At 46.4% G+C, this 21,306-nt stretch overlaps 1 protein-coding gene across 2 annotated transcripts in view; it reads left to right on the top strand.

Moving 5' to 3' along the window:
* The window catches only part of cfdp1 (craniofacial development protein 1), a 53,754-nt gene that overhangs the window by 25,457 nt on the left and 6,991 nt on the right, over nucleotides 1-21,306 (top strand). For both annotated transcript variants that reach the window (XM_048257190.1, XM_048257191.1), the window contains one exon: nucleotides 19,337-19,495. In XM_048257190.1, the coding sequence (XP_048113147.1) occupies nucleotides 19,337-19,495 (159 nt within the window). The remainder of the gene's footprint in view (nucleotides 1-19,336; nucleotides 19,496-21,306) is intronic.

Below are 21,306 nucleotides of genomic sequence, written 5' to 3'. Positions count from 1 at the left end.
AGCGAGCTGTGTGAGCCAGTTGACTCTCTGGCCCCATCATTCTCCCATTTCAGTCGTTCATTTCTATTTCTGACATCTGACAGCCAAACGTTAATTTACAACACCCACATTCTCACGATTCTCCTCTCATGGTTTCTGATGTGGAGAGTGACTGCCCATCTCCTCTGGCAGAGACCACTCTCTCTAAAGGGGGATTAAAGGAACTCTCTTCTTCACCTCATCGGTAACAGAGAGGGTGTGATGAGCTGTGGGAGGTCAAAGGTTACCTGGGGTCAGCTGCAGGCATTGTGCAGTGAGAGGAGGGCTGTGAACAGAGGTGGAGGTGATGTATGTACCAAGTGAGCTGTTCTGTCTCCAAGGGAAACCCTACCAGCCACACACCTGTTGATGAATAAATATGGCATGTGGGTGTTGTTGGTATTCCTTTCCCTCATATTGTGTGTAAACATTATAATTTAGTAGCATAATATGTATGTGTGTGAGAGGGATGGGCTGGATGAGGTTTGTGTTACACTCATGCTATCAGTGTGTCACCGTGACTTCAGAAGTGGTCACACCACTGCCATGTGCCATCAGTGGCGGATCACCACCAGAGAGTTCAAGAGAACCTCTATAATGACTGTGCTGATGGATAAGAGAGGAAGTTCACTTATTTCGTTCTGTCTCACTGTCCATCACTCACTCTCCTTTCCCCCCTCTCTCACTTTTGTCCACATTGCCAGCTTCTCTCTTATGCATTCTAGCGGTCTGTTTCCTCTGTCTATCTCCCTCTCCCCCTTCCCCTCCCCCTGGGCTGTCACTCAGAACCCTTTGAGAAGAGGCTGCTCTCTCCTCACCTGGGACCTGCCCTTCAGGGCAATTCACACGCTTGGCTCTTGTGTTCTAAAACAGGCAGGCGCCGCGGTTGCGCTGTTATTGAACAACACCAAGCACTGTATTTTTAACCTCACATGGTGCCTCAGAAAAACTCAGAGGTGGTGGGGTGGCATGAGTAGCAGTGCAACAGCTATTTATGCTTCTATATTCATGTGCACTGCAAATTTTCGAATTTGAATTTTATTGAACAAACCTCAATGAGAGGTTGAGAAAATAAAAAATAAAAAACTCAAAATGCACTGTTCTAAATTATTATGCACAACAGAGTTTCAAGCCATTTTATAGATTGTAAAGAACTAAAAATGGTAATTTGTTGATTTTGCAGCATTAGGAGGTGATATAAATTAAATCAAAAGTTATTTCAATCAAAAACAACTTAACAGGCCAAGTTACATGTTAACATAGGACCCCTTCATTGATATCACCTTCACAATTCTTGCATCCATTGAACTTGTGAGTTCTTGGAGAGTTTCTGCTTTAATGTCTTTGCAGAATAGCCTCCCAGAGCTGCCAGAATGTCGGAATAGCCTCCCAGACCTGCTGCTTGGATGTAAACTGCCTCCCACCCTCATAGATCTTTTGCTTGATGATGCTCGAAAGATTCTCAATAGGGTGTCAGCGGAAGATGGGGGGCCACACCATGAGTTTCTCTCCTTTTATGCCAATGGCAGCCTATGATCCAGAGGTATTCTTTGCAGCATGAGATGGTGCATTGTCATGGATAAAGATGATTTTGCTACGGAAGGCACGGTTCTTTTTTTTTTGTACCACGGAAGGAAGTGGTCAGTCAGAAACTCTACATACTTTGCCGAGGTCATTTTCACACCGTCAGGGACCCTAAAGGGGCCTACCAGCTCTCTCCCTATGATTACGGCCCAAAACATGACTCCACCACCTCCTTGCTGACGTCTCAGCCTTGTTTGGACATGGTGGCCATTCACCAACTATCCATCCATTACTCCAGCGATTCCCAAACTGTGGCACGTGTACCCCCGGTGGTACACAAGCTGCTTCTGGGGGGTACGCGAGATGAAAAGGGCAATGGCGGACAGGTGTAAAATGAACATTTTAAATCTTTTGTAATTAATTCATGAATAAATACATAATTTCGAATCAGGTCATAATGATATGGAAACATGAAATTAAAGGATATCATTTATAAACTCTGTATGTGTTCATCAAAAAAAGGGCAGCTTATTAAACATGACGCCTGGAATAGCTAATAGAATGCGTTACTTTTGAATGTGTTGGATGGTCCGTGGTCCGTGGGGGGATTTTGCGGATATAACAGGTTTATGAAAACAACAAAAACAGAAAGGAGGGAAGGAGCAAAGCTAGGAGTTATTTCAGATGGGCAAGAAAGGTAACATTAAGCTAGGCTTTACATTGAACAAACTAAAGGTAGCCTAAGTTTAGCCTTTCTAGGCTGTTGTCCAAACAAATACATCCTTGTCAGGCGTGGGGGGGGTGGTATAGAATGTGTTACGTTTTTATGTGTCGGATGGTGGGGGTACGCGAGCCGAGTCGGAATGTAGCCGGTGGTACGCGGGGGGAAAAGTTTTGGAACCGCTGCATTACTCCATCTATCTGGACCATCTACAGTTGCATGGCACTCATCCGTAAACAAAACTGTTTGAAAATTAGTCTTCATGTATTCCTGAGCCCACTGCAACTTGGAGTGGCCAAATAGTAGGTTTTTTATTCACACTTGCAAACTTCTTGAGGATCCTACACCTTGAGGTTTATGGAACTCCAAAGGCACCAGCGACTTCAAATACCTGTTTGCAGCTGCTCTTTTTTTAAAGTATATTATAAAGTATATATTTTTGGGCTTTATGCCTTTAACGATAGGACAGTGGAGAGTGACAGGACGCGAATGGGAGAGAGAGCAGGGGTGGGATCCGGAAAGGACCACGGGGCGGGAATCGAACCCGGGTCGCCGGCGTACGGTGCAGGTGCCCCAGCCAGTTCCGCCACAGCTGCTCTCCTAATCCTATGAATTTTCTGGCAGAAACCTTCCTTATTATGCCTTTGTCTGCATGAACCCGCCTCTGTTCTGAATCTGCGACAAATTTCTTCACAGTACGATGATCACGCATACGTTTTCGGGAACTATCTAGTGTTTTTATACCTTGTCCAAGGTAGTGCACAATTTCACGCTTTTCAGCAGCAGAGAGATCCTTTTTCTTTCCCATATTGCTTGAAACCTGTGGCATGCTTAATAATGTGGAACATCCTTCTTAAGTAGTTTTCCTTTGATTGGGCTCACCTGGCAAACTAATTATCACAGGTGTCTGAGATTGATTTCAATGATCCAAAGAGCCTGAGACACAATACCGTCCATGAGTGTAATTGAAAAACAAAAAAATTCATGAAGGCTCAATTAGACTAATTTATACATTAGTATATAAATTATAATGTTTATGAAAATGAAGGGAAGTTTCACTATGCCTATCGTAGGCAACGATAAACTTGATCATCATCTCGGGCTCGTCTGATCGGTTTGCTGCTGCCAGCCACTTGAGGCAGTGGGGAGAGGGACATTTATCTCGGCCTATGTGACCACACTGTAATGCAACTACATCCACTCTGTTTATCTGACGGGTCTCTGACCTCTCTCTCTCTCTCTCTCTCTCTCTCTCTCTCTCTCTCTCTCTCTCTCTCTCTCTCTCTCTCTCTCTCTCTCTCTCTCTCTCTCTCTCTCTCTCTCTCTCTCTCTCTGCAGCACACACATTTTCAAATTTACACACAGGCACTGGGCCACGGCCAATCAGAGGGGAGGTCTCGCCCTTCACTATCTGTGATTTGTTTAAACCACGATATTGGCCAAATATGTGTCTGTTATTGAACCAAAGGTAGAGTTTCAATGCTGGCACTTTTTCCTCTCTCGAATAGCTGGTCGCGACCGTGCAACCCTCCGATTTTTTTTTGTCGCGACTTTTGAAAAATTAGGTTAAGCATATCACGACAAATTGGTTGCACTCTGGAGCCCTGAGCACACATTCTTTTTTTGTCTGCACCAATAAATAAAATAATTGTTCAGCTCAAGAGCACATCCTTCACATACACTAATAAGTTCCTGCCTCTCGTGACGTGTACCGTGTCATCAGCAGCAATGTCTGCGTTCCACTGTCGCCATAGTGACATTGTGACTAAATGAGGCCACTCACTCCAGAGGCTGGCTGAAAGTGTTCCGTGACCCACAAAAAAGCTGGAGCTGCAGAGCCGGTGGATAATGAGGACTGGGTTCCATCCTCCCCCAGCTCCTGCAGCCCCCAGTGTGGCTTCAGTTCTGCACGACAGAGAGAGACAGTAGAGAAAGAAGAGAGGGAGAGAGAGAGAGAGGGAGAGAGGGGGGCACTCTGGAAATGTGAGGCAGCCGTGGCCTACTGGTTAGCGCTTCGGATTTGTAACCGTAGGGTTGCCGGTTCAAACCCCGACCAGTAGGCACGGCTGAAGTGCTTGAGCAAGGCACCTAACCTCTCACTGCTCCCCGAGTGCCGCTGTTGTTGCAGGCAGCTCACTGCGCCGGAATTAGTGTGTGCTTCACCTCACTGTGTGTTCACTGTGTGCTGAGTGTGTTTCACTAATTCACGGATTGGGATAAATGCAGAGACCAAATTTTCCTCACGGGATCAAAACAGTATAGATACTTATAAAATGTGAAACCGTACTCCCACAAAAGGGATGCATCCTTTACGCTAGCTGCTGCCAGCACAGATGAACCCATCACTGTCTGTGTTGCTGTGTGTGACGTTCGGGCTAATGGAGGCTAATGCTTTTTTTCGCAGAAAGGAGTGGTTGTGCCTGCAAGTCTTACCTCACACCAGGGCTTGAAAACGAAATTATTTTTCAAACGTTCTGTTCCGAACGGTTCAGGTAGGCCTATGTTTAACGTTTTCGTTCTTGCATGCGTTCCGCCACCAACATATCGGTCCTGAACCGGTTCGGAACGCAAAAATATCGTTAGTTCTTAAGTTCGGCAGTGTTTGGCGGCCTATCAAGTCTATTTTGTGGACTTTACCTTAGAATAGACGTACTCATTATTTCCCGTATTTATACCGTAGCTATGCCCAAAAATAATAAATCACAGGCGGCATCCAAAAACATTCAGATGGGCTATCCATCCCATAGCCTACAGACTTACTGTAGGCCTAACCTATGCCTATAAATAATTTCTTATCAAAAATATTTCTGGATACGTGCTAAACTCCTTACCTGGTTGTAGCCTAAGTTTTATCCATATGGAGATCTTCAAAGGCTTGCGCTATAATTCCAACCCTGTTTATAAACGAACCTGTCTGTTGCCGACACGACAAGGCATGGACAGGCAAAATGGGCTTTAAAATTACGCATAGGCTACAAACAATTTCCAAATCAGTTTCAGTAGCCTACGCTACGAGCTGGCCTAAGATCCGAAGTGGCAGACGGATAGGTTACATTACAACAGCAAGACAAAATATACACATTTGGACCAAAGGTTCATTTATTCGTTTTTTTTTTCAAACTGCAGAAATCAAATTATCAGCAGTTATAGAACGAAAAAAAAACGTTATTAACCGGTTTTGTGGATTTCAGAATAACATTTCTGTTCCGGAACAGTTGAAGACCATTTTGTTTTTGCTTCCGTTTCCGCTCCTCGTAAAATTCAGTTCGTTTTCAGTTTTCGTTTTCGTTCCTTGAACCGGTTCGGAGCCCTGCCTCACACACACTCCACCAGTGTGACAGTGTCAACAAAAAAATGCAAACATTTTAATGATTTAAGAAAACGTTCCTGATTTTTTTTCTTTTTTCGGTCACTCCTGAAGGAGCCCACTGTGCCTAGACTAGCAGCCTGTGGAAGCCTTTGTCACTTGAGTGTGTGCAGGACAGGCTGTCAACTCTTGACCCTGTCCCTGGAACAACACAGCTCTTAAGATGGCAGGAAGTGTGTTATCCCTCATACTTGCCGGCGTGTTTGCGAAAGGAAATGTTTGGGGCTAAGTGGAGCCGAGTGCCTCCATTTAGAGGGGGCTTCCAAACGAGGCAGGCGACAGACTTTTACCGTTTTTCAGCTTGGAGTTTGAGCCTGCCAATGGCAGTTTCCCCAGGGAGGCTGTAAGAACAAGTTTACATACCCGAAACTGGCTTCATAGGACACAAAGTAGCATCTGGTTGATTTATAGTTAGACACTGTATTAAGTATTAAACAGTTGTGTGCGTGTGCGCGAATCACTCTTCTTTGATGCCTCATGAGAAATTATTTGCAGTGACCTTGCCTTATCCTCCTTATTGGTCTCTGGTAAACACACTAGCAGCATTGCAACTAATCATGCTGCTATACCTGTCAGTGTGAAATCATTCCTGTAGTAGTGGCTTGACTATTCTCCTCTTTCCCTTGTAGCCCCCTTTACCGTTCTGATTGATTCTGGAGGGTGTGTGTGTGTGTGTGTGTGTGTGTGTGGGTTTGCGGACAGTGTGCGTTGGAGTAGAAGAGGAAAAGCCATTACTGAGCTATAAGGATGTGGTGACGAACTATAACTGGGGCACTTTAAGATGAACAAGCTGCGACACGTGTGTGTGTGTGTCTAAGGGGAGTTTTGACAAGGAAAGGTGACATGATGGGCCACGCACACACGCACATATGTCTTCCACTCATTGAAAGGTGTGGTAGTGTCTTTGAAAGTAGAAGCAGGTGGAACAGCTGACTGTCGTAGCACATCATGATTCTGAGATCCAGGAACATCATGCATTTCAGACCCCCGTTGTTAGTCTGCTGTCAGCAAACGTGTGTGTGTGAAAAAAGAAAGAGAGAAAGCATAGAACAAAGGATATCAAGATTATATTTTGCAACTTTGGTTGGTGTGTGTGTGTGTGTGTGTGTGTGTGTGTGTGTGTGTGTGTAGAAGAGGGAGAAAGCTATGTGCTGTTGTAGTTACATCAGAGCCAGTGACCTATGTGCTGTTGTACATGGCTGAAACAGCATTTGGGGAGGATTTGTCAAGTGGTTCGTTGTGGGGGGTTAGAGGTAATGCCACCAACATGTCCCCATCAGTGCCCAACACACACACACACACACACACACACAAAATGTAGCCCCTAGTTCTGAGCTCATATGTCTGGAAAATGATGATGGAATTGAAATGATGTGGTTGTAGTGCATGCGTGTGTGTGGGAGGAGGGGGTTCGTGTGTGTGTGTGTTTTTGTGTGTGTGTGTGGTTTTGCAATCAGACAGTCGGGGGACTTTGGGGGATTTTGGGACTCCAGGGTTCCTCCCTTGCCCCAGGCGGAGCCGTCTCTGTGAAGCAGGACTTCACATCATCATCATCATAGAGTTGTACATTACTGCATCCCATTTATCCATCTATGCTGTGGCCAATGGCTTTATCTGGATCCCATCTATGCTGTGGCCAATGGCTTTATCTGGATCCCATCTATGCTGTGGCCAATGGCTTTATCTGGATCCCTTACTCAGCAGTTTTTCTTTCTGATTTTTGTGTTTCTTGAGATGCAAATCTAAAAACAGACCATTTCCTTCAGAAAGAGGAGAGAGAGGAGATGGATAGAAGGCGTGGACAGCATGAACAGGATGTTATTTATACCTCTCCTTTTCCTTTCTTTGAGACATTCAGGAGAACTGTAGTTAAAAGGGAGTGTTAAGGAGACTGAATTAAGGCTGAGTTAAGGAAAGAAAGAGGCCAGAAAGACTGATGTTGAGGGAGGGAGAGGAAAACAATAGAGGACATTGCCTGACCAGCCAGAGCAATATATTTGCTCAAACGCCCACCTGTGGCGTCAGTATTCAGTATAGTCCTACCATTGTGTGTTACCTTTTCTGGTGTGTGTGTGTGTGTGTGTGTGTGTGATGAAGCTGTTTATATTGAGAGTAGCCTAACAGGGTGAAGGTAGGGCAGGTTGGCACCATTGTGAAATGGTGCCTTTGTGTGTTCATATTCAGGTGAGGTTATCGAGGCTGTGGGGTGAGCAGGTGCGTGTGTGTTCAGTGAGCAGGTGGTGCCATGGAGGAAGCTTTGTACTGTGAGCCCCCTGCAGGTGTGTGCTCCTCTTTACACACACACACACACACACACACACCACATACTTGCCAGGGTCACCCTTTGAAGATCAGAGGGAAAAGTGATACTGGAAAAGAGAGGAAGAGAGAGAAAAAAACCAAGTGACTCATCGGGAAACAAATGGCCCCACACACGCACGTATTGACGCACGCACGCACGCACACACACACACACACACACACACACACACACACACACACACACACACACACACACACACACACACACACACTTCTGCCAGGCTAGCTTGGCATAACTTCACTCACCGGTTCCCTCTCCTTCAGGGTCAAGAGTGTTCCATCTCATCCTGACATATTGCCGAGCCAGCCAGTCAGACTCGGTGCTGACCTGAGGCCCTTTTGATGGATAGACAGGCTCATTAGTGGGATTGGTCGGGTTTGTTTACTGCTTTTAAATCACCCTGCCTGCTCCCTCTGGCTCTGGTTCCAGGTCCTCCCAAGATTGCCGTTCTGTCAAAATCGCCAGCTTAACGAGCAGCCCAGAGCAAGAGGACCAGGTTCCCACCACCTCCCCCATCTCCTCAACAACACGCACACACACACACACACACACACACACACACACACACACACACACACACACACACACTCTGAAAGTATAAAGGTGTATTTCTTCGTGTAATGAACACAATGTGCCTGAGTAATCAACATAATGCATTTTGGCTTATTGTTGTTGTTTGATTACGATTTACATATACAGTGTTGGTAGATGCTTACAGTATATCCTTCTCTCTATCCCCCCTCTCCTTTTCTCTCGGTCTCTGACCCCCTCTCTTCCCCAGCTCTCCCCAATGGGTTGGTTCTGCCAGGGATTGGCCTGTCCTTTATGCGGCTGCCCCGTCCTGGTGCCTTAAACAGGGTTTCCTGTCTGTCTCCCACACACTGGGGTCATCTGAGGGCTTCTGCAGACTAATAGCAGCAATGCTTAATGGTACCGAGGGGGTGCACCAACCCGTGCTTCAGCAGGCACAAGCATGCAGATACATGCAGTTACACACAAGCAAGAGCCGATACACGCGGCGCATGCCGACACACACACACACACACACACACACACACACACACACACACACACACACACACACACACACTTCTGCCAGGCTAGCTTGGCATAACTTCACTCACCGGTTCCCTCTCCTTCAGGGTCAAGAGTGTTCCATCTCATCCTGACATATTGCCGGCGCTCAGCCAATCAGAGCTCAGTGCTGACCTGAGGCCCTTTGTGATGCGACAGGCTCATTAGTGTGATTGGTCGGGTTTGTTTACTGCTTTTAATCACCCTGCCTGCTCCCTCTGGCTCTGGTTCCAGTCCCTCCGTTACTGCCGTTCTGTCAAACCGCCAGCTTAACGAGCAGCCCAGAGCAAAGAGGACCAGGTTTACACCACCTCCCCCAGTCTCTCAGCAACACACACACACACACACACACACACACACACACACACACACACACACACACACACTCACAAAGTATAAAATTGTATTTCTTCATGTAATGAACACAATATGTACCTAGTAATCAAATAATGCATTTAGCTTATTGTTGTTGTTTATTACGATTTACATATACAGTGTTGGTAGATGCTTACAGTATATCCTTCTCTCTATCCCCCACTCTCCTTTTCTCTCAGTCTCTGACCCCCCTCTCTTCCCCCCTTCTCTCCCCAATGGGTTGGTCTCTGCCAAGTTGGCCTGTGTCCTTTATGCAGCTGCAGTCCTAGTGCCTTAAACAGGTTTCCTGTCTGTCTCCACACACTGGGGTCATCTGAGCTTCTGCAGACTAATAGCAGCAATGCTAATGGTACCGAGGGGGTGCACCAACCCGGTGCTTCAGCAGGCACAAGCATGCAGATACATGCAGCTACACACGCGCATGCCGATACACGTGCGCATGCCGATACACACACACACGCCGATACACGCACACACGCCGATACACGCACATGCCGATACACACACACACACACATGCCGATACACACACACACATGCCGAAACACACACACACATGCCGATACACACACGCCGATATACACGCACATGTATACCGATACACACACGCATGCAGATACACGCACATGTATACCGATACACACACGCATGCAGATACACACGCATGCAGATACACACACATGCAGATACCCACACACAGGTCAATACCCACACACAGGTCAATACCCACACACAGGTCAATACACACACAAAGGCCAATACACACACACAAAGGCCAATACACACAGACATACTGTACTAGCTTATGTGCACGTATGCTGTAGTGGCAAATGGCACTGGCTTAAAGTTTTCAGAACGGAGCAGTTCCAAGTCTAACACACACTTTCTCTTTCTCTCAGTCTCGGTCACACTTACATTGACACACACAAATGTACACCCCTGCATCCCTGCCTGGACTGATGATGTGGCAGGACATCTATATCTAAGTCTAGTCTAGTAACACGTAGAACTCAGCGTTTGGATAGCTTCCCTCTTTATATGAACCCAGTGCATAGTCTTTATCTGAATCTGGTGTATAGGCTGCTATGTCTCTGGCCCATAGGGCAACATCTGCCCTCTGTCTGCATTCTAACAGGAAGTGTGTGTGTGTGTGTGTCATGGAAGGTACTTCGCGAATGCATGTGTATGTGTGTGGGAAATGTACTTTGTAGTGCAATTATTTGTGTGTGATGTGTGCGTATCAGTTCACGGTCAGAGAAGATTCTCAGTCTTCATCTGAGACAGTAATGGAGTCGCAGTCATGGGAGACTGCAGATTTCAAATAAACCTGACTAAGATCACACATTACATCTCGGAGACAGGCACATGCGGCACACACACACACACACACACACACACACTGAACAGTGTTTTTTTTAATTATTGTTGTCTTTCCTGGTTTTGTATTTTGCATTAACTTTTTGGAACGTTAAATGCAAATATACAGTACTTTCATGTTTTGGAAAGTTAAATGCATCTGCTGTTTTTCGGTCAACAAGTCTGAATTGGCATTAATTAACAATGGCCAGAATAGACACACTTCATTCACTGGGTTTGTGTTTGGCTGGAAGCATTTTGCCAAAACTCACCCACAATGGTTACAGTTTGGTATTTGGATATGTCCAACCTCAACATAATAACATGCACTCATACATTTCTATCTGTGTGTGTGTGTGTGTGTGTGTGTGAGAGAGAGTGAGACTAACACTAGCCATGCCTGCAGCCTGGTGTGCTGGTTTGTCAGGCTGCTGTGGGCTTTGAGGTCTTGTCACCTTGGCTTGGTGTTTAGCATTCAGCCCAGGCTCCAGCGCTGCAGCGTGGCTCAGTGCCCAGCCGGCCGGCCTGCCCTCTCCCCCTCTCCCCCTCTCCCCCTCTCCAGCACCATCAGGCTGCATTGACTATCAGTTGAGCCCTGATTGCCTATTGATTCCCTGTCGGAGCGTGTTTAAAGCAGCATCCTAAAGCACACACTGGGGGCGTGGCTGCACACTTGCATGTGTGAAGTGAGAGGAAAAGCAGGTGTGTGGATGGTAACGGAACGAGCAGTAGGTCCGCAGATACTAACACTTTTGGTAGTTTCTCTTCTTTTGTTTGTCCCTAAGTGTGTCTCTCACTTGAGTCTCTCTTCATTCACTTTGAGTTTGATCAGTTTAAATGTTCTATAGAGGCTATTTAGTCATTGGAGCCAAAGTAAGAAACGAACACATTGAAAATAGCTCACTGGGTCTGTTGATTCTGATTCTCTCTCTTATTGTATCTCCTTTCCCTCATTTTTCTCTTGTCACTGTTTGGGCTTCATTTGTACAATCTGTTCTCGTCTCTCTCTCTCTCTCTCTCTCTCTCTCTCTCTCTCTCTCTCTCTCTCTCTCTCTCTCTCTCTCTCTCTCTCTCTCTCTCCATCTCTCTCTCTCTCTCCATCTCTCTCTCTCTCGCTCTTGTTCTTTATCTCTCTCCATCTCTCTCTCAAAAGAGAAATCGAGGCAGAGGCTTTTTTTTTAGTTTCCCACTCAACCGCATTGCACACCCCTGTGCTGAAAAAAACCCTCTCCTCCTCCTCCTCCTCCTCCTCCCTCGTGTTTCCGCTTCACGTTCCTCAGTCACCTGCGGCACCTCCGTCCCAAGCGCCTCCATCTGTCACTGTCGGCGCCCTCCGAAACACACATCACTCGGCCCAGACGCCTATAGATCCTGCCATGGTACTGTATCCCCACACTATATTCATCACCACAGTGCCTCGGCTGCTACTCTGCGCGGCCGTATGTATGAATGGATTGATTACTCTCCGATCGATATTTTTTTTCCCCCTCCTCCTCCTCCCTGCCTCTGCTGGTATTGCAGAGCAATGAGGCGCTAGTGACTCTGGTTTCCAATGAATATGTTCACGGCTAGAAGTGCTTGGCAGCGGCCACAACCTGTGGAGATTAGGGTTGGGCCCTTTTAGCAGATGCTCCATCACAGCTTAGCCATGGACAGGGGGTACTGCATCTTAACAGGGGACAGGACCTTATGAATTATTAACTCTGACAATACATTTAAATCCATTGGAAAAACGGCCACTGAGGAATTGTTGTAAACGCTGAGTCTGGCCTGTAACTAGTTGCCATGAGGACGACTGTTATCTGGTTATGATGGGGACTGTAGCTTTGGAGCTCCACCGTGCTACATGCAGCACACAGGCTGGGCAGGGCAGGGCTGAGCGGAACCCCAGAGGGCATGGGAGTGGGCCAACAGGGACCGTTTCATAAAAGCCTTTTGATTTGTTGTCAAACACGTCCAAGGCCATTAGGTGCGCACATCTGATCTGGCGTGTGGAAGTGGAGTTGGAAGTGAGTGTGGGCTGGGGTTGTTGTGTGTTGGGTACATCTGTCACGAAATATCATTGTGCTAATTCGTGAATTGGACATGGGGGAATACATTTAGGCGTTAGTTTCCCAGACGTAGATTAATCTTAGTCCTGAACTAAATCCCCAGTGGAGAGCTTCATTGAAGTTCTCTTAGTCTAAGGACAAAGCTTAATCCATGTCCCTTTAAGTTGAAGCCTTGCAATGTGCAGAAATGTACTGTGTGTAACTGTGTATGGACAACTAGTCCAAAGTCTCAGCTTCTCATTCATACACACACACATGTGCAGTGTGTGTGGGCTGTTTAGTCTGCGGCTGTGGGAACCGTGTTTAGCAGACAGCTGGCAGAAAGCTGTGTGTAATCATGGGTTTTATGTAACAAGTTATAAATTACAGGTGTGTGTGTGTGATTGTGTGGTTTGCGTGTGTGTGCGCATAATGTTTTTCTACACATTCTGGAGGTGTGTGTGTGTTTAATGCAGTTATGTGAATGTGTGTTTAATGCAGTTATGTGTGTCTGTGTATGTCATAGCTGTAGCACTTTATGCTGGGTCAGGCTGCACAGGGTTGTGTGCTGTTGATGTCTCTTTGGCTGCAGGAGCTCCATGGGTTTCTCTCCAAAGGCCAAGACAAGCACACCACAAAACAAACGATGTACCACAATACAGATAAAAAAAAATACAGGGGGAGAGAGGGATAGAGGGAGGAAAAAATGGGGGATTCTTTCTTTCCCTCCTATGCATTCTGTTCTTGTCTTCTGGCCTGGCTGTCTCCTCTTGTGTGTGTGTTTGTATGTGATGCTGACAGGGGCTGCTGTGATGGCAAACACATTCTGTCAGGCAGACCTTTCACTTCTCCCTCCCTGAGGCACTCACACCCTCAGAGGGAAGCAGGAGCTGACGACTGAGAACCTGTGTGTGTATGTGTTTTGCATTGTTTGTGTATGTACAATAATGGTGTTTACTTTCCTAGCTATGCATGACGCCCCTGTCTTTCTCGACACACACACTAGCAAGCACCAAAAACTCATACAAGCACAAGCACAAAAACACATTACTTACATCGAGACATCGATGTAAGTTCTTTACATCGAGAACTAAATTCATCTCTGCAGCTCCATCATTATGGGTGTGTGTAAACGACAGGCAGGCAGAGCTTGTTAAAGAGGCTTGTTGTAGCTGGAGCTGCACAGGGCCTAATTGCATGGTGTTAATGTGTGTGTGCCCTGGCTGTCATAATGTTGTGGTTAGCTGGCTGCTGTTAAAGTCTTAATGATGCCGGGTGTCATCATTTGAGCTGAAACCTAATGATGAGGTGTGTGTGTTTGTGTGTGTGTGTGTGTGTGTGTGTGGTGTGTGTAGTGTAGAGAAACACTACTGTTCTGATGGCAGCCTGTTGTTCTCCATGACCCAAGTTAAAACACACAGAGACACACACACACACGCTCACAACTCTGCACTCCTATGTCTCACTCTTATAGAAGCACATTCATTTTTCTTTTATACATAATCTTTTTTTCTTTGTCCTTTTTTGTCTTCTATTTGTCCATAGATACACACACACACACACACACAAACAAACAAACACACACGCACACATTTTACCTGTCCCTTTTAGACACATTTGTATACATGTACACACACATCTCCATTCAGCTTCTGTATCTTCTCTCGTCGCTATGTGTTGTCTCAGACACACACACACACACACACACTCACCCGGCTGCTCTGCTCGAGCTCCTAGAATGAGCAGCCTCAGCAGTCTCAGCACCGGTCACAGTGGTGGTTACTCTCCATGGGGCCTGTGCCATGACTCACCTGGGCGTGAAACTGTCCTTGGAACCACCGACACCCCTCACTGCACCCCAAACCTTTAGTGGAAGCTCCCCCAACACACACACACACACACACCCACACACACACAGACACAGTTACACCCTTCCCCCATACGGCCCCCGCTCAGATATACCCTATACCCGAGGTCCCCCAGCTGTGTGTGTGTGTGTGGGTGGTAGTGGGGGCAGCCTAGTCTGATGTCTTCAGCCGCTCCGTGTGCTACAGATCGTTTACCATTTCATTACGGCGCTGGAGCGAAACCCCGCGTGTCAAGATGACTTCTGTATTATGTAGCACAGAGCACAGATAGATGGGTTTGGGTCTTTGCCACCGCCAGAGCTACACAGACAGATAGATAGATAGATAGTTTCTTTTCTTTCTTTCTTTCTTTCTTGATCCCTAGGGGAAATTCAAGGTCACAGTAGCATACAGACAACACACACACACACACACACATTCACTAACAGCATTAAAAGTATATAATATAAAAAAAAAACAACTAAGCAATAAGGACTGAGGATAAAAAATATACTAAAATACAAATTATACTAAATAAAACTTAATCTAAATCAATTCTGAAATATAGCTGCAAGCAGCAATGTGGGGGCCAAGCAGTGCGCTATAGCAGGAATGGAGTTGCCATGGCTTGAGCAAGCACTCACAGCAAGTTTGATTGCAATTGGTTAAAGAATGGCTGAGAAATAAGCTCATTTACTTTGTTATAGTGCCCCTGGAGGCGCAAATTACACCAATGTCCTTGTGCATTCTCAGAATTAGCTACCATGTCCCTGGACTTCATACACCAAAGAGTTGCTGAGATGTGAGCTCAATTTGTCTATTACAGCACCCCTAGAGGCCAAATGAGACCACTTTCCTTGCAGATTTTGACCTGTTGGTGGCGCTAGACGGCTGGGTTTAGAGGTTCGTAAATGAGTGTGAGTGGTCAGTGGAGTGTCCCGAAACTTTCTGCCAAAAAATCTGCACTTTTTAGCCAGGCGTTCTATGGGCTGCCATAGACTCCAATGGCGGAAGTGTAATAATAGGAAAAGCTAGTACCTCAATGGGTGCCTTCGCAGCTTCGCTGCTTGGCCCCCAAAAACAGTATCCACATAGTGGGTGATTAATCAATCAGGTGCACTTGCAATGACTGAAGCAGGGACTGAGCCTGTGGTCCTCTGTGCATAAGGTAAGGTGCTCTTTGTGAATGAGTGTCATGGTGATGGTGCAAATGAGTAAGTCAAACAGTGCAACAGTGCAAGAATAAAGCCTATATATCTATGTATAAATAACTGTATTAAGAAAGGTATAAGTGTGCTCACAATTCGGCTGTGGCATGGAGGGAGGGGTTGTGCATATGTGCTAATAAAGCACGCAAACAGTGAGGCAGAAGACAATGGAAAAGTGGCTAGTGGACAGACAGTTCAAGACATGGAGGTGGTGAAGAGGCAGACAGAATATGCGGAGAAGTCTATTTCTCCTCTTCCCTTAAGTGATGCATTGATGGCCCTGGGGATGAATGACTTCCTCAGTCTGTCTGTTGTGAGTCAAGGCAGTGAGCGAAGTCTCCAGCTCATCAGGCTCTTCTGCTTAACAATAGTGCTGTGGAGTGGATGACACTCATTGTCCAAGATGTTGATCAGTTTGTTCAGGGTCAGATATTGAAGTGATGCACTCCAGTTCAGCTCCACTACAGAGCCAGCTTTCCTTACCAGCCTGTCAAATTAAGCCCCAAGCATCCTTCTTCTTTGTGCTTCCTCCCCAACATACTACTGCATAGAAGAGGACGCTGGTAGAACAGACTGGTAGAACATCCTGAGGAGCTTGCTGCACACATTGAAGGAGCGCAGCCTCCTCAGGAAGTACAGCCTGCTCTGCCCTTTCTTGTAGAGTGCGTCAGTGTTTGCTTACCAGTCCAGTTTATTGTCCAGGTGGAGACCCAGGTACTTGTAGGTGCTTACCACATATCCAGTGCCATTCAGAGTGCAAGATGGATTCCATGAACATTCATGTCTGTTTGTTTGTGCGTGTGTGTGTGTGTGTGTGTGTGTGTGAGTGTGAGATAGAAGGGCCGTACCACTCTTTAATGAATGATTCATTACTCGCTCCCCCCTTCCTCTCAACATGGTGAGTTTCGTCCTCAGTTTCCCTCCTCAGTCGTGTTTGTTTCCTCTCTCCAGCGTCTCTGGTGCACAGCCTCAAAGGCACCAGGCACATTTGAAAACATCACAGCAAGGGGTCCGCCTTTTTTTCTATATCATGAGGCATCTGCCATGCTCAGAGAATCAGTGTGTGTGTGTCTGGCTGTCTATCTGTCTCTCACTGTCTGTTTACATCTGTACATTTCTGAGGTCTGTGATAGACGTTCATAGGAAACCCTGGGTGTATGGCATACTGTATGGAGATGCAGAGTAGCACTTCTTTTGTCCAGGATGAAGAAGAGTATTTGTCTGAACAGTCATGGTTTTCAAGAACCCTCCTGTATTGCTGCTGTATTCATACTCCCCCTCCTGTACTTGGATCCACATGCACACTTACTACTGGACCTCTAACATGTCTACACTAAAGCTACCTTCTTTAAGAACTTTTTTTCATCTTGTGTGCATATGTAATGTGGTTGGGTAGAGTGAGTTTATTTTAGGCAGAAGTCAAAAGCCACATGCAGAGAGCATAAACCACTTTGAAGTGTCATCTTATTCAGTGGCTCTCTAACGGGGGGGGGGGGGGGGGGGCCCATTTAAACGGCCATTTTAATCACTGATGAAACTCTGGAAGGATTGCAGTATTAATATTCGTCCTTTCCCAATTGCAAGTTTGTGCATTGGTCAGCTAATAATGTAGCCTACAAAGTAGCCTACTTCAGTGTTTTTCAACCACTGTGCCGGGGGGCACACTAGTGTGCCGTGAGAGTTCATCAGGTGTTCCGCAGAAAATTACCCAAATGTCACTCACTGGTCCAGAAAAGCAACTGTTTTCAAAGAAAATGAAATGAAACCCAGGGAATTCACATATCAGTTTTTATTGAGCAGGTCTTGCATAGCAGGTCTTAATAAAGCCATATCTGTGCATTATTTGAAATTTTAGGCTATGGTATGTTTATTTTTTCTTCACACAGGATGTTAGTGTGCCGTGGGACATTTTAAGTGTCAAAAGTGTGCCGTGGCACAAAAAAGGTTAATAAACACTGGCCTACTTTATTCTCACCTAACTACAGACTATATTAATTTGGTCAACTTTATACAGCCCTAAAAAGGCTAAATTTAGCTTTGCTTTACTGTTGTTTACCATTGTGTATTACTTTAAACAGCTTGCGTGTTTTAACATCAGTAAAGCAGAATTGTGCTTCATTCAGCACGATAATTGAGCCCCTCTATTATTAACATTTTGACAAGTATACCAATTTACTTTGTTCTTGCCCATTTGAAATAATTCGTCTAGCTTTGCTGCCTCCATCCTTTCTGTTTTTGTTGTTTGCAGAAATACGTTTTACATCCATGATGGCCTTGAAGTCTTGAGTTAGTGAATTAGCTTAACATTGTTTGCTGGTAACCAGCAACAAGTAGATGTTGGCATGTGTGCCTGCCCCGTCATTCTCTCTCCTACGCAAACCAAATGTGGCGTTCCACACAGCTTAGAGTGCGTAATTCTGCTTCATAAAGTTGAACAAATGCAAGAATATAAAAGAAAAATATAAATAGCTGTCATGCAGTTTATGGGCTACAGTATAGAGTTGGGGAGTTATGTTAAACCAACTTGGGAGTGAATATCCACATGGGAAATTCTTTCTCTTTAGTCATAGCTGAGAAGCCGGATGGTACGCACAGTGCATACAGCCATACACCTGCAGGCGCCACAGACGAGCACAAGTTTAACTCCAGAAGAAAGATTTCACTTTCCCAAATAAAGAAACCTCCACTAATACAATATAACGACTTGAGTTATTTGCACTATTTAGGCTGTTTACATTGGAATTGATGTCCCCTGTGTTATGGATCCATTTGTCTGCAACACCGTGTAGCCTACAGCATCTCTGTAGAAATACAGGAACAGCTTTTTGAGCTGAATAGTGACAACAGGTTGAAGCAGATTCAGATGCCCAATGAAACTTATTTCGGTAGGTCAGTCACTTGTGCAGCGCAGGTTTTTCCAAACTGACGGTGCTTAAAATGCAACACAACCGTGTTCAAAGCATGATGAGGACAACCTGAGGGTGTGTGTGTGTGTGTGTGTGTGTGTGTACAAAATTGAGCAGAGAATTGAACAGCTTTGAAAATGTTTAACATTGTTTCACATCACATTGAACTCATTCCATGTAGCTTACAGAATGTATTTGGGCTTTGAGATTGTGAAATTGTGGGAAAATAACTGAGTAAGAGTAGGATTGAGATTGCAAAAAATGTGGGAAAATTGAGGAGTCACCACCATGCAGTAGTAGTAGTAGTAGTAGTAGTAGTAGTAGTAGTAGTAGTAGTAGTACTAGTAGTACCACATAGTACTAGTAGTACCCAGGTTGAAAAAGTTTGAGAACCACTGCCTCTCACATGGCCCTCATACAGCTATCGTTTGTAATATTTTATGCTTTACAATTTCTTTTTTATTGAACTTCAGTTCCTCTGTGTGTCTTGTTATTGTTTTTGAGGTGCTTTCTGAACTGTATTTCCTCTCGACATTCTGTTATCATAGCTGTTCTAACCGCGGTTGTTGTCTGCGTGTCCCTGTTCAGTGGGAAGAGGCCAGCGGGGATGAGTGGCATCCTGAACCGCCTCGGAGGGAAGAAGCAGAAGATGAGCACGCTGGAGAAGTCCCGCCTCGACTGGGACACCTTCAAGAGCGAGGAGGGCATCAACGACGAGCTGGCCATCCACAACCGCGGCAAAGAAGGGTGAGTGCTCTGGTGGTGGTGGTAGTTAGTGAGGTTGCCCTTGTTAATGCAACGTGGTGGTGTTGTTTGAGGCGGGGCGGGCGGGGGTAGGGGAATGGACCGGGGATGGGCCGGGGGCAGCAGTGAAGAAAATCATCCCAAATGTGCAAATAACATGGCGGCATGCATGCATGTCCTGTAGCTTGGGTCCAAAATCCACAAGACCCTTAATGGGTTGGGCATCATGGCAGTGGAGCTGGAGTCTGCACAGTGAGCATGGCTGCACAGTGGCTGTGGAGCGAGTCTGCACAGTGAGCTGGCTATTGGGCTGCACAGTGGCAGTGGAGCGAGTCTGCACAGTGGCGCTGTGGAGCCGAGTCTGCACAGTGGCGCTGAGCTGAGTCTGCACAGTGGCGCGAGTCTGCACAGTGAGCGCTGTGGAGCCGGAGTCTGCACAGTGAGCGCTGTGGAGCCGGAGTCTGCACAGTGAGCGCTGTGGAGCCGGAGTCTGCACAGTGAGCGCTGTGGAGCCGGAGTCTGCACAGTGAGCGCTGCACAGGGCTGTGAGTCGTCTGCACAGTGAGCTGTGGGAGCCGGTGGCGTAATGAGTGAGCGTGGAGCCGAGTCTGCACAGTGAGCGCTGTGGAGCCGGAGTCTGCACAGTGAGCGCTTTGTGGAGCCGGAGTCTGCACAGTGAGCGCTGTGGAGCCGGAGTCTGCACAGTGAGCGCTGTGGAGCCGGAGTCTGCACAGTGAGCGCTGTGGGAGCCGGAGTCTGCACAGTGAGCCTGTGGAGCCAGGGAATGCGCAGTAACCTGAATACCAGCCAGGAAATCTGCTTCACTTTTCACTGGGTGCAAGTTGTCCAGGCATCAGGTCACCCACTCTGTGCTGCAGGTGGTTGGCATTAAGAGTTTGACCTTTCAGCAAGGCCAACATCTCCATCCTGCTGGTGAGGGTGAGAGCTCTGTCAAGGGCTCTGTTTTGGCCTTCAGGTAATGGACATGACATAGAAACCTTCCATAAGGACTGGAGATAATGCCCTCTGTTGAAGCACTAGGGAGAGCAGAAAGCACGTGCTCATTTTTGAGTGAAGGCAAACTGCAATGTTCTTATTAGGGAAAACAAGCTGATTATTTTTATACAAACACATGATAAACTAAATGTATAGATACTAATGTCCATGAACTCAACAAAAAAAAAATGTTCCAAGAGCTGAACCCAGGAGAGTCAGAGAAGATTGACTTCCCATCAGCCACTGGGGCGTGGGCCTCAGGGGATGGATTCCACATGGCATGCAAATGTGGCCTTTATTCATTTACAAGAGGCGCTCATCCAGAGCCTCTCAACATGCGCCGGCACTGTACATTTCATAAACAGCATGTAAGGCTAACGGTCACCCTACAATACAAGAACACTCTCAGACTGATTAAGGAATCGCGTTCCACAGAGACTGGGTGTGTGCACAGTTTAAATGGTAGTGCTTCAGTTGCAACTGAACTCTCTCTGATGGCAGCAGGCTCATGCGTGTTATCTGGATTCAATGCTGATTTGGTGTGGACACAGTGGCCAGCACCGGAACAGGAGTGAATCCGTTCCCTGCCGGGCTAAATGGAGGAAGTTAGGTGGGCTTTATCTACAGAGCCTCTGGAATACACACCCACACACACACACCCACACACACGCACCCACACACACGCACCAGGCACTATCCACGCATACACTATCTACACACTGATTACAGTCCACATGCTGCAGTTAGAGGCAGGGTAAGTGTAGCAAAGCAGAGTTTTCTGTCGGAACTGAAGCTGCTAAATCTCTCCTGGATCTCTG

The sequence above is a fragment of the Alosa alosa genome, chromosome 11, assembly GCF_017589495.1.
Source record: "Alosa alosa isolate M-15738 ecotype Scorff River chromosome 11, AALO_Geno_1.1, whole genome shotgun sequence".
Classification (NCBI taxonomy): domain Eukaryota; kingdom Metazoa; phylum Chordata; class Actinopteri; order Clupeiformes; family Clupeidae; genus Alosa; species Alosa alosa.
The sequence above is the reverse complement of the archived record's forward strand: the minus strand, read 5'-3'. Positions and strand labels throughout refer to the sequence as shown.